Source organism: Musa acuminata, chromosome BXJ2-9 (assembly GCF_036884655.1).
Source record: "Musa acuminata AAA Group cultivar baxijiao chromosome BXJ2-9, Cavendish_Baxijiao_AAA, whole genome shotgun sequence".
Classification (NCBI taxonomy): Eukaryota; Viridiplantae; Streptophyta; class Magnoliopsida; order Zingiberales; family Musaceae; genus Musa; species Musa acuminata.
In genome coordinates this window covers 6285382-6297818 of record NC_088346.1, presented here as the reverse complement: position 1 = coordinate 6297818, position 12437 = coordinate 6285382, and the positions used below count along the sequence as shown (strand labels likewise).

General features: G+C 36.6%; 2 protein-coding genes across 2 annotated transcripts; both read right to left on the bottom strand.

Annotated features, from left to right (window-relative positions):
* Nucleotides 1–15: 15 nt before the first annotated feature.
* Nucleotides 16–1557, bottom strand: LOC135623091 (transcription factor bHLH84-like). The gene is made up of 5 exons (XM_065125627.1): nucleotides 955–1557; nucleotides 660–875; nucleotides 516–581; nucleotides 347–412; nucleotides 16–261 (listed from the first exon to the last, which is right to left on the bottom strand). Exons 1-5 carry the CDS (start codon nucleotides 1402–1404, stop codon nucleotides 145–147), a joined length of 915 nt encoding a protein of 304 aa, XP_064981699.1. The 5' UTR covers nucleotides 1405–1557; the 3' UTR covers nucleotides 16–144.
* Nucleotides 1558–3925: 2368 nt separating this feature from the next.
* Nucleotides 3926–12026, bottom strand: LOC135622839 (casein kinase II subunit alpha-2-like). The gene is made up of 10 exons (XM_065125075.1): nucleotides 11672–12026; nucleotides 11423–11552; nucleotides 10226–10420; nucleotides 6660–6817; nucleotides 5527–5617; nucleotides 5368–5433; nucleotides 4512–4594; nucleotides 4366–4429; nucleotides 4221–4289; nucleotides 3926–4141 (listed from the first exon to the last, which is right to left on the bottom strand). The coding sequence occupies exons 1-10, from the start codon at nucleotides 12004–12006 to the stop codon at nucleotides 4082–4084; spliced, it is 1251 nt and encodes a 416-aa protein (XP_064981147.1). The 5' UTR covers nucleotides 12007–12026; the 3' UTR covers nucleotides 3926–4081.
* Between the last annotated feature and the right edge of the window lie 411 nt (nucleotides 12027–12437).

The window sequence follows — 12437 nt, the reverse complement described above, 5'->3', positions numbered from 1 at the left end:
AACTCATCACTGCAACACGACACAACGGAAAGATACTAAGTTGACTTCAGTCTTCTGGTGTGTGAGACTTCATGTACAACAAGCTCATCAAAAGGACAGTGATGTTGCTTATTAACCAGAGTTCAAATTATTTACTGCATTGACTCAGAACCACTCATTACAAGTATTTGCAGACACAAATATCTCTGAGTTGACTCGGCCATCAATCATCCCGCCGTGGACAACAGGAGCGTACATCCACAGCTCATCCGAGCTCAAAAGCTGCACATTCTCAGCACAAAGAGGAGAAGATCTCTAAGTAATCTTTCATGACAGAATTGGACTTGGAAGTCGTTCAGAGTCTCACCTTTATCTGCAGCTGCAAGAACTTGACGTAACGAACAGCTTCTTCGAGCATTGTGCTAATGTCAACCTGCAAGCAGAATCAATGTGGTTCTTCATTTTGTCACAGAGAAGGGTTTCAGAAGAAGAAGACAGGACATTAAAAGTCGGAAGGCACTCATCTGAAGACTTACTTTAGTTCCATTAGGCACCAGGTTCTGCAATGTCCTCAATCTAGCATTGATTCTTTCCCTTCTTTGCTGCGTTCAACAGGCTTCGAGATTATATTCTGATCCAATTCTGGAGTTTATCGGATGATTGATAGATGAATATATTACCCTTGCATAGAGGCTTTGAGGATCCGTGGCCGGCCATCGATTCGATCGTGTTTTCGCATTAAGATCAGCCTGGAAAGCTTGTGAGTCTTCCTCAGAGCTGTGGCTGCAGCAACTCCGGCCACTGCTCCTAGCATTGTTCTCTTCCTCGTCACCACACACAATGCTCTTCTGGTTCCTCCCAGGTCGTGCCTTCTTCACGTTCTTCAGAGCCTGCACCTGAATCAGCTAGTTCTTCGGATCAATATGGGCATGATTTGATCCCCAACCATCATAGAGATGCTCATCAAACACTTACATTCGTCGGAGCCTGAAGCTTTTTCTTAGAACTTTGACGACGGAAATCACCTTCAGAAGCATGAGACTCTCTCTTGCGCTTTGGCATCTCTGCATGAGCAGCAGTAGGTTCGTGCATGCTCAAAGTTTGATTCACAGCGACTTGATCTCCCACCAAGCAATGGTTCGTGAAGACCGGCACAGTGCCGATTGCATGTGCTCCATCGGATTCATCTCCACTCTGAGACCAGTAGCACAAACTGGGGTTGCTGGTCTCATTTGCTGACCAACAGCAACATGAATCAGCTGCATGAGAAGAACAACAAGACGATGGCGGGAGTTCACAGCATCCAACATCTCGATCTGGCTCGCCAAAACACTGGTAGTTGCTGAGCAATTGTGCGATCATTCGGGACTCCTCCTCAGCAAGCATTGTAGCATCAAACGAGCTCCAAGTTGACTCCTGAGCCATTGCAACCTGCAGCCTCCACGGCAAAGTCCGAAATCTATTTATGCTGATGCTGAAAGCCTAGAATTGCTTCCAACTCTCTTTCAGCATCACTTGCAAATAATTAATTCATGATCCAACTCAGAGAGAGGTGTAAACATGGTGGCTCATCCAAGACCCCGGTTAGGAAGCCACATACCCGGTGGATTGGATCAAGCAATTATTAGCATGGCTCGACAAACATTGCAGAGGAAAACAAAATGGTTTTTTCGGCTCGACGAAAGTCCATGATCAGGAAAAATTATTCTGATGGATATAAAGAAAGGATGCAAGGGAGGTATGAGCATTGTTTAGTGGTCAGCTCACAGTACTTGTTCCCCAAATTGGGATTGTTACCTACCCACTGTTCCATTGCTCAGAGCTTCATCATGTTCTCATTGTTCCTAACAGGCAACAGTAAGCATCAGAGCTCTGATATGACATTGGGGATGTGTGATGCAGGGATTGTTTGAGAGGTTAAATGAGCATTTGCTTGTATGAACTCAGACATAATTAGAGTTAAGTATCATTCAAGACCAGATTGCAAAGATTGTGATTCCTGAAAACAACCTTAGTGAATCATATTCTTTATGACCTATGAGATCCACAGCTCAAAGGCTCTGTTATACCAAAACAATCAACCATGGCATGATGCTTGACACATGACCTATTCATATGGTATTATGAATAGGAGAAGATTGAGTGCATCAAAGGAAATATAACATCAAATATGGATGAGCATTGCTTGTTCTTCAACAGCTAGAGTTGCAATGTGAAGATATAGAAACTGGAGAAGATTGACTGCATCACAAGAAATATGGCATCAACTTTAGGGCTGTTCTTTAACAACCAGAGGTAAAAGAGGAAGAAGATAAACCAAATAGGAAAAAAAGAGGATAATTATAATGAAGATTTGTCTAACCTTAGGCATTAAATGCACATGCATATGGTATCATAAACAGGAGAATATTGACTATATCACAAAAAAGAATATGACATCGAGTTTATGTAAGGATTGCTTGTTCTTTAGAACCAAAGGTACAATGTGAACATATGGACAAGGAACTAGGAATAAGAAAGAGAAAGATAAAAATATGTGTGTAACCTATAACTATAATGAAGGGTTTAGAGGATGAAGATGTGTCCACCCTAATGATCAAACTTTTAAGATAGAAAACAATAAGATCGACGTCGATAAAATTAACAAATGCACAAAACAAATAGCTCGTGAGACTCACTTTGAGATTATAATGAAGTTTATTTGAGATGCATGCATGCTACAAATCATTGGGACGTCGAATGTAGTTGCAATCTGTGGATGGAAGTAAAAAAGAACAAATGAGTTGAGGCTTCAAACTAATATATGGACCAAATTCCAGCTCTCAAATGTCACCTAACTTTTCTTCAATGTGCTTCTCCAGATCGTGCGAGAGAAAACAAATGAAATGAAAGAAGAGCACTGAATCTGAAAGAAAAAGAAGCGATGTGTACCAGTAGAAGGAAGCACAGACAATAAAATACCTTCTCTTTCCTGAAACTGAAGGTCAGCGAGAGAGAGAGAGAGAGAGAGAGAGAGAGAGAGAGAGAGAACTGAACATATTATAGCATTGAGAGGTGGATTGATAATGTTTTAATACATCTGCTGGAGAAAGTGATGTCGAAAGATATAGAGCCAAACTCTGCATTCATATGCTGCTGTATGCAGTAAAATAAAATTGCAACTCAACCTTCTTGCTTTAGATTTTTTTTTTATTTTTAGATTTACACTATTTCAGTACATTTACGGTGCTTGATTGAGAATATACTGAGATATTAGGTAATTTAGTGGACCATTCAAGTGGTTTAAATGGAGCAATATATATTAACTCACAAATGAAGCATATATATATATATATATATATATATATATATATATATATATATATGTGTGTGTGCGCGTGTGTATATATATATATACATACATGTATATATATATATATACATACATGTATATATATATATATATATACATACATGTATATATATATATATATACATACATATATATATATATACACACACTAATGCATTGAAATGCATAACATATCATGCATAACACACACACACATACATATATACATACATAATAATAGTTCACCATGAATAATAATAGTTCTAAGCTTAAAAGAGAATGAGTCAAAGATGTATAAGTTGAAATCCAAAATTTTAAAGACTACTTTATGCTTCTGTATTTAATTATACTAAAGCTTTTGCACAATCAAGCAGTAGCATTGGCCTAATAAACTTCATTGAAATGCATAACAATAAGAAAATGGGCAATATTCTTATTAATTTATAGTTTTACACATTTTGAAATGAATAAAAATATTGCCAATAAACAAAGAACTTCAATATTTTTCCTCTGAATTGCATGCTCTCTTCTATTACTTCATATTCAGATTTATATTCTATCAATTCAAAATTGTAATTGCCATGCAGAAAAGGCATTTCGAATCACTCGAGCATATGGCTAAAATTCTCAAGCTGAACTGTTGTTGTCTTCATGTCAAACAATATTCCAACAGTTTCACCTAATACACACAAACACACACAAATGCATAACACAATTGATGTGGCAAGGAAAGAAACAGAAACAGGACTTGGGGATTCATCACATGGAACTTCAAGTACGAGCCCTGCTGCTGCTTTCTGCATTTCTCACAGGAATGAAGTAAGCATGGGCCTGAAGAGTCAACCAGCAATCTTATTAGCAGCAGTATCTCATAAATATGGCACGAAAAATTTACGAGATGAGCACTTACCATGGCTTCTTTTGCTGTTGGCCTGTCCTGGTGATCATACTGAAGCAGCTTGTCGACAAAGTCAACAGCCTATGAAACAGAGAAGTAAGTAAAACCCGGGGAGATACCCATCGAAATCTAGTTTAAAAAAGAAAACACAAATCACCTCCGGAACTGCCAGATGCTGGTTATCACCATTTATAAATCTTGTCCACGGCTTCCTGCTATGCCTGTGACAATGATGAGTTGACTTAGAAGAAATGTTTTCAAATGCAAAACCAGATTTGCCATTTACAAAATGCATTTCAGAACCTTCCAACGAGTGCTTCGAGTTGTGGATCAAGCTCCAGTCGATATTTGTTGAGATAAGTGTTCAACCCATCTGTACCAAGCACCTAAACAAGAACCCAAATTCCTAGTGTTATACAAGCAGAGCAACAAAATTGACTAAAGGGTGGAAGTCGAACATACTACTTTATCCAGATCATTTACCCGAAGAAAACATTATGATAGAAGTCATGAAACATCTACTATACAGAAGCACATCGCACTTGAACCTAGTGGAAGGTCATTGATGTCCCAAGTGTCGATCATATGTGTACATGTATTAAGAGTTTTTTTCCTCTTTCTATTTCTTTTGAGTCTAGAGCTGTGTGGCATATACCACTTTTACCCAGTGGATGCTGTGTGAAATCCTGGATCTCACCAGTAGTTTTTCTTTCTGTGTAAGTTCAGGTTTATGGGATTTTGCAGTTTTGTTGTTGTTATTGTAGTAATTTCAGGTTTACACAAAGTATGGGACAAGCTATAATTTAAAACCAACAAAATGGCATGGAACTCAAAAATCAAAGTGCTGGCATGAGCAATTCTAGTCAGAAATTTATAGGTCAAACATAAATAACACCACCCAGTCTGCAAGAAGTCCATATGTTCCTATAAAAGTGAAATGGACACAAAAGACAACCTTCATCTAACAAGCACTATCAAGAAAGATAAATAAACAAACCTAAAAGATTAAATTGATAGTATATTCTCTGGTCTGCATTTTCCACATGTTAACTTTATCGTTAGTTAACAAAAAATGTAACAAGCACTATCAAGAAATGTAAGAGAATGATCGACAAAAAATCTAATTAACTTTTATCCTTATTTAAAGGATACTTCATACCTTTGCTATTTTGACCAATTGATCATAGTTATCATGTCCATAAAAAAAGGGCTCCTTTCGGAATATCTGTCGATCAAAAGAACATGTGATTTCAGGAAATAAAACATGCCAGTGGAATATGTATATATGTACACACACACACACACACACATCACATACCATCCCAGCAAACATACAACCAAGGCTCCACATATCTAGCGAATAATCATAATCTTGCAAGTCAACTAGGAGCTCTGGGCCTTTAAAGTACCTGCAGAAGATATCAACATTATCCACAGAAACCAAAGAGGTCTTTTGAACATCACTAAGTGGTAGTGGCAAGATATAACCAACAAATAACAGAACTAAACACCAACATGTGATTTCTTGTCTTCATCCAAGAGAAGATATGGTTCAGGGAATAAGCAAATAAGCAGATTGCATTTTCGCTCATCATTTTATTACTCAATGCAACCCACTTGAAGTACAGGAAGATTACAAATTGAGCAACAAAGACAAACAGTTGAAAGCAAATATGTAAGCACAAACTTATATTGCACCTGTCATCAATCATAAAAGCTGTAACAGTTGAAGCCATAATCTATTTTGATAATGTTCATATTCTGTCCCCCAAATTTCTGACATACTTGAGCAACTTGGTTCGACTAAGAGAAAAGAATTAGGTTCGGATACCACAAGGAAAGTCAGAAGCACTCGTCAAATTTGGACAGACAGGTAAAATTTACTTATATATATATATATATATATATATATATATATATATATATATATATATATATATATATATATATATATATATATATATATATATATATATATATATAAAAGCTAGTGATAACTTTCTTCCTAACTTTCAACCATGAGGAAGTGATCAAATCTGACAAATAGGTGCTTCTTGTCCTAAAAATGACTAATTGTTAAGAAAATCTGTGTTAGATGGTCAAATAAATCTAAAAGCTATCTATGGCTGACAAAGTAACTTATATTTCATATAAAAGCAACTTCATTTGTGTTACTACATATCAGAAATTTCAGATTTACCCATCAAAGATATGTGATATCCCTCTAAAATTCAGAAGTGATTGTGGAGAATCTAATACCAATAATGTTATGATATATAGCCCTGAAAAGGATATTTATCTTACTTTCTAAATTTTAAAAGGATATCATAAATCAAATGTTGCCTTCCAAAATGTAAAATGTTGACACATTGAAATAACTTTTCAAGAGAACAAGAAAGAAGATGATGCATCAACATATCTAAAGAATGCTTGAAATTCTGGACATTGTACCTCGAGGCAACTCTAACATTGTATTCTTTTCCTGGATGATAAAACTCAGCCAGACCCCAGTCAATAAGTCGAAGCTTGCGATGTTGATGATCTATCATAACATTGTGCGGTTTCACATCTCGATGCATGATGCCTTGAGAGTGGCAATAATCTAGTGCCTACACAAGAACCTGGAGAAGTTAAAAGCCAATCAAACTTGATGAAATCTAGCTACACAACCAAGACATATGAAATCCAAATACATGTATATGAGAACATACAAGATGTGCACACGCAAACACATGTAGTTCAACAATCATTGAATCAAATATTGGTCAGACCAAATAGGTACCACTAGGTATATGCAGGATTGACCAGGAATTGTCAGTAGTACGTGTGTTGGTACATAATATTCATTTTCTTATTATTTTCTAATGTTATTATATGGTTTAGGTTGCCAAGATGAGAATGTTGAGATGGATGCGTTGAGACTTATACGAAAAGTTTATGTTGCTGAGATGAAAATGTTGAGATGGATGTGTGGCGTTACTAGGAAGGATAAGAAAAGAAATACTTTTATTCATGAACAAGTAGGTATCGCTTCGATAGAGAATAAGATAAGAGAAATCGTTTAAAATGGTATGGGCATGTGCTTAGTAGACTTTCGGATGCGATAGTCAAAAGATATATTTAGTTAAGTACTCTGAACTTAACTAAATATATGACTTTTTACAGATCTTGATGGTAACAAAAAATCCATGTGGTAGACCTTAAATAGTTGGAAGTTGAGACTTACTATTTTGTTGTTATTGTTGTTGTTATTGAATGGTTTAGGTCAATATACCATGGTACCATTTCAATCTAATGTCAAAATTCACATTAAAACCTTAAAACCAACATATAAATAGGCATTTTAGGCAAAGCATTAGAAAATATGCATAAAAAATGTCAATCTTAGAAATATCTTCAACTATAGACCAATAAAAACATTCAGCAAGTCTTTGAACTGGATATATAACAAAATGTAGGGTTTCACTGCAATTTTCTTATAATAATCTTCTTAACTATGGAATTCTGGTCATGTATACGCCAAGAAAGATGTCAGGTATTGTCAATCATGCATCAAATGCAAGATGGGAGTTTTGTCAATCATGCATCAAATGCAGATGTAGTTTTCGACATCAAGTGGTGATGATTAAATGGGTCTCAAATTTCTTCATCGTATCACTTTAGAATTAAAGGATTCAAAACATAGGAGTCTGTATCACCACATGCAACCACTGATTCAACGAAGTGGCTTAGGCAGCCAGACATGCAGCCACATTTGCTGATGAGCCACAAGACCACGATGCACAATCCATATCTAGTAGCGATATGTACTTCAACTGCGTGTATTTGATGCATGCAGCCACACAAGCAACAGATGCAATGCATATACAGACAAATGCAAACTCAAAACCCAAGTTTGAACTTGAAACTCATATAAGCCCAACATCCTCAATTAGTCATTCAATCTTAAAGATATAGGTCCATGATTTTCTTTTTCAAGCCCTTGATTTTCTTCCTACAAATGGAATATGACTATATCAGATGATAATGCTACACAATCTGTAAAAACATCCCAGATTCAAATCTATATTTTGATGTGTCATTTTACTCTTTGTTTCCTTTACCTCTATTTTTCTTTTTTGCCTTTGGTACCAATAACAAGTGTACAGTAGTGAGAAAACCTAAAGCCCCATGCATGGTTAGCCTTAGAGAACTTTCTCTTTTCTCTATTATTTCAATTGGTTGTTGAATTTTTTTTTTTATTTGGCACCTCTATCTTGATCTATCACTGGACATACTTTCATCCTGTTTATGTGGGTCCAAAAATCACCCTCAATGATCATGAGAGATATAGTCGAGCAATCTAATGTGATAATTTTGTACCTGAGAGTTTATTTTGGTATTCAATGCCTAAAATATCAATGTTTTTCTTTGCCAACTTGGACTAATTATTTAATACAGCTCCTACCACCCATCATATTTTATCAACTATAATTAATTATACTACCTAAAATATATCTCGTTAGCTAAATTTATACTTTGTATACAACCATATATCACATATGCACTATGTACGATGTAGTAACCTAAAACCCTGCAGACTACTTCCATATTTTAAAACCTTCTTTAAAAAAATTACAAGCTGTGAGATTGAGGAAGGCTGAGAGGATTCTGACAACGGGCTAAGACAATGATCTTTAGAGAGAATAACATCATTTTTCTAAAGATTCTTCCATCTATCGAATGTTGGGTAAAGGTTCCATCAACATAGGTTTAGGATTGGTCGTGCAAATGCACGCACACGCTCGCCCGCACATGTCTGCCCCGCCTCTTAACGTATTCATCCTAGAAAAAATATAAAAATAATAATAAATCCAAACTATATTTTAATAGTTCCATTAATGAAACAGTTTCAGATCAAGAAGTCTCAATTTGACAAACCGCATCTTAGTACATGCAAGAGAGAAGCTAGATTCAAGAATTGAAAAAACGATGAAGATGGAAGTAATGCACATAAAGCCAAAAGGCAACTAATGTTCCTTTAACTGGGTTAAGAATGCATTATGATGTGATGACCATCATTTTAAAAGCTTATATGCTACATTAAATACGGATGGATCTTTTCCCAATAGTGATTGTGGGGGGATTGGTTTTTTGATAAGGAATGGCATTGGGATTTGCTTATGTGCATGTGGGGATTGCATTTATAGCAAGGATATACACCTGTTTGAATTGATGGCCATCAAGATGGGGCTCCAACAAGCGCTGCAACGCAACATCTCAAGGATCCATATTGAGTCCGATGATGTAACCACGGTCGACATCCTCTTGAGGAAGAGTGATCCTCCACGGTCGCTCATTAATATCACTAGATGTATCTTTGATTTACTCAGATCTTTTTATAACTTTAGGATTTCTCACATTTTTCGTGAGGGAAATCAATGTGCTGATTGGTTGGCAAAATATGCTTTTTCAACCAAAACTGTTGTTTTGTGGACGGATCACTGGCCTGATCCTCTGCCCTCTTTTTTGAGTGCCAATCTTATTAGTACCGGTTGTATTAGGCTTATCACTTAATAAAAGCTTACTTTTTTTGAATAAAAAACATATCAAACAAATTGGTATCCATATTGATTTAGATTTCTAAGAAACAAATTTAAGCAAGCCATGTAACTCAGCATTTTATAAGCATACTAAAATAATTAAAATAAAGAAGTTAATGCAAAAAAATTTCAGTTCTTAATACAAAAAAAATCTTCTGAAAAAAAAAATGTACCATAGTGATAAATAACTGATCAAAAAATAGAAAACTTAACATTTAGAGAGCAATAGAAGTTAGAAATCAAGGTTATCACTCAAAATGGCAAATTATACGTTTCCAACACTATGACAGCTTGATCTGAATTCTTAAAGCGAGTAAGAAATGTAAGCAGGTTAAAATGATAACAGCATAGCTAAAGCACCATGGTCATCATAGCCATCAGAACTATTATCTAGCAAGTCTATTTAATTCAATGAAAATGTATGGATGGCCTTGCCTTTAATAGTTCGTAAATGTAGTATCGAATGTCGTAGTCCGATAAAGTTGGATAAAGAACTTTAAAGTCAGTATTGTTGACATATTCAAAAATCAGACTAGGAGTCTTTGATTGCTGATCTCTGACAATATCAAGTAATTTGATAATGTTGGGTCCACCACAAAGGTTTTGCAGTATCTTTATTTCTCTCTTAATCTGCATTGCAAGAAAAAAACAAATAATAAAGATGATATAGAAAGTAGTTGCCCTTTAAATGGAGACCAACAGCATGACATCAAGAAAACGTTATATTTAAATCAAGAAGAGAAGCCATCACCAAGTGCTAGTGAAATTAGAGCATCAATGAAAGACATGGCATAGGCATGAAACATACATATGATCAACATTGTTGAGATAACCAATGTTATAAAAAGGATGTTATATATATATATATATATATATATATATATATATATATATATATATATATATATAACTGTACGACTCTGTTGTCAAACTTTTTTTAGCAAACAGGATCTGTTGAACCCATGTCATCCACCATGTTGGTGTTGGATGACTTCATGAACTATCTAACAGTTAGATCAAACATGCAACTGCTGGGTTATTTAGCTCTTCGACAGCCAATTCTACTGCTGGTTGTTGAGAAGCCAAACGAAAAAAATATTCAGCTGCCCATATTAACCAGTGGGTCAAACAGGTACCCAAGCGATCAGACCTGGGCCGAAATGAGGATGTGTCACAAGGTGCCAATTTCCCATTCAAAATGAACAACAAATCCAACATTGCACAATTCAGCATGTTTTGCAACTATGGTTCAAGACCAATCTAGCTTGGATTTCCTCAAATATAAGTCATGAACAATATGCACAGACCCATATGGAAGTCCAAAAGGCTCTAGGGAACAATTAAAATCAAATCCTCGTCACAAAATGAATTGCAAAGGACTCAACAAGCAAGGTAGGGCTATCCGGCCCCTATTCTATTAGGAACAGTGGTATGCAAAATTCAAGAGCGATAAATTAAAAGCAGCCAAGTAAACATGTCAAACCATCCAACAAAACAAGGAGAACCTAGAAAATTAATTAAATTTATATTTCATTGCAGCAAGTCATTAAAAGAGGCTCTTTTCAATATAAAGAAACTAGCTAATTCTCATGTATAGAATGAAGTTCAGATTGAACAGGATAAATCTTGCACCTTTTTCTTCTTTACTGGCTTTAGAATCTTAATAATGCACTTCTCGTTGTTTGTGGCATGCACTCCCTCGAAAACCTCGCTGTACTTTCCCCTTCCAACCTTCCGAACAACCTCATAATCATCTTGTTCCCTGCAAGCAATTAACAAATCATCGAATCCCTTCGTCATGAATCCTCGGTTTTGAAACAAAAGCCCATAAGTAAATTTCGGCGGTGTAGGAAGGGGGAGAAAGATCACGTATGCCCTTACCCCCATTGGACGGTGAGGGATTCGTAATCCCAGTAATCTTTGGGGCGGTGGACGTTGATGTCGGCGTAGACCCGGGCCCGGGACGGGGCACCGGGGCGGCGTACGGCCTTTCCGATCTTCTGCGCCAGGGCTCCGGCGACGGCTGCAACTGCGGAGGGACGGAGGCGAGAGGGGGCGCTCCCCTGACCGGCGGCCCCGGATATCCAATGGAGGCCGGCGAGGCAGTAGGTGGCGAGGTGGTGGGGGCTGGGCGGGGAGGGGAGGCGTAGGAGAGGGGCGAGGGATTGTAGGTGACGGGAGAGAAGGGAGAGGGAGCCGAGAGGCCCAAAGGCCATAGAAATAGGAACCGAGAAGGGGCATCACCAAAGGCGGCGGAGACATTAATATAAATTACCAAATTTACATATATACCCCTCTAACGTAAGTAGTTTTAATATTTATTCCTACATATTCTAATTATTATATTCTCTGTTTATCCAAATATTAGGCCCTTTCTATTTTAATATTTTTATTTCGAAATAATTTAACGAGATAGATAGATATATGCACAAAAAAATTATAGGGATAAATATGTTATCATGAACTGCACGAGGATAGATTTGTAAAATCACATGTGAATTTGTCTGTCACCAAGGAATAAAATAGAAAGGAAAAAAAAGGCATTCAACAGTTCTCATCTTTTCCTTTTCTTTATACCCTATGTTTTCCCTTTGGACTCTTTTGCTTTCTCTCTCTCTCTCTCTCTCTCTCTCTCTCTCTCTTCTTT

What these genes read in the sequence shown, in the direction of transcription:
- LOC135623091 (XM_065125627.1), bottom strand. Translation starts at nt 1,404, where the DNA reads ATGGCTCAGGAGTCAACTTGGAGCTCGTTTGATGCTACAATGCTTGCT. An exon ending in AGCTTCAGGCTCCGACGAAT is followed by an intron (nt 876 to 954) that starts GTAAGTGTTTGA and finishes TAGCTGATTCAG; the next exon opens with GTGCAGGCTCTGAAGAACGT. An exon ending in CTCAAAGCCTCTATGCAAGG is followed by an intron (nt 582 to 659) that starts GTAATATATTCA and finishes TGTTGAACGCAG; the next exon opens with CAAAGAAGGGAAAGAATCAA.
- LOC135622839 (XM_065125075.1), bottom strand. Translation starts at nt 12,006, where the DNA reads ATGGCCTTTGGGCCTCTCGGCTCCCTCTCCCTTCTCTCCCGTCACCTA. An exon ending in ACATTTACGAACTATTAAAG is followed by an intron (nt 6,818 to 10,225) that starts GCAAGGCCATCC and finishes GTTCTTGTGTAG; the next exon opens with GCACTAGATTATTGCCACTC. An exon ending in AGCATCTGGCAGTTCCGGAG is followed by an intron (nt 4,290 to 4,365) that starts GTGATTTGTGTT and finishes TCTGTTTCATAG; the next exon opens with GCTGTTGACTTTGTCGACAA.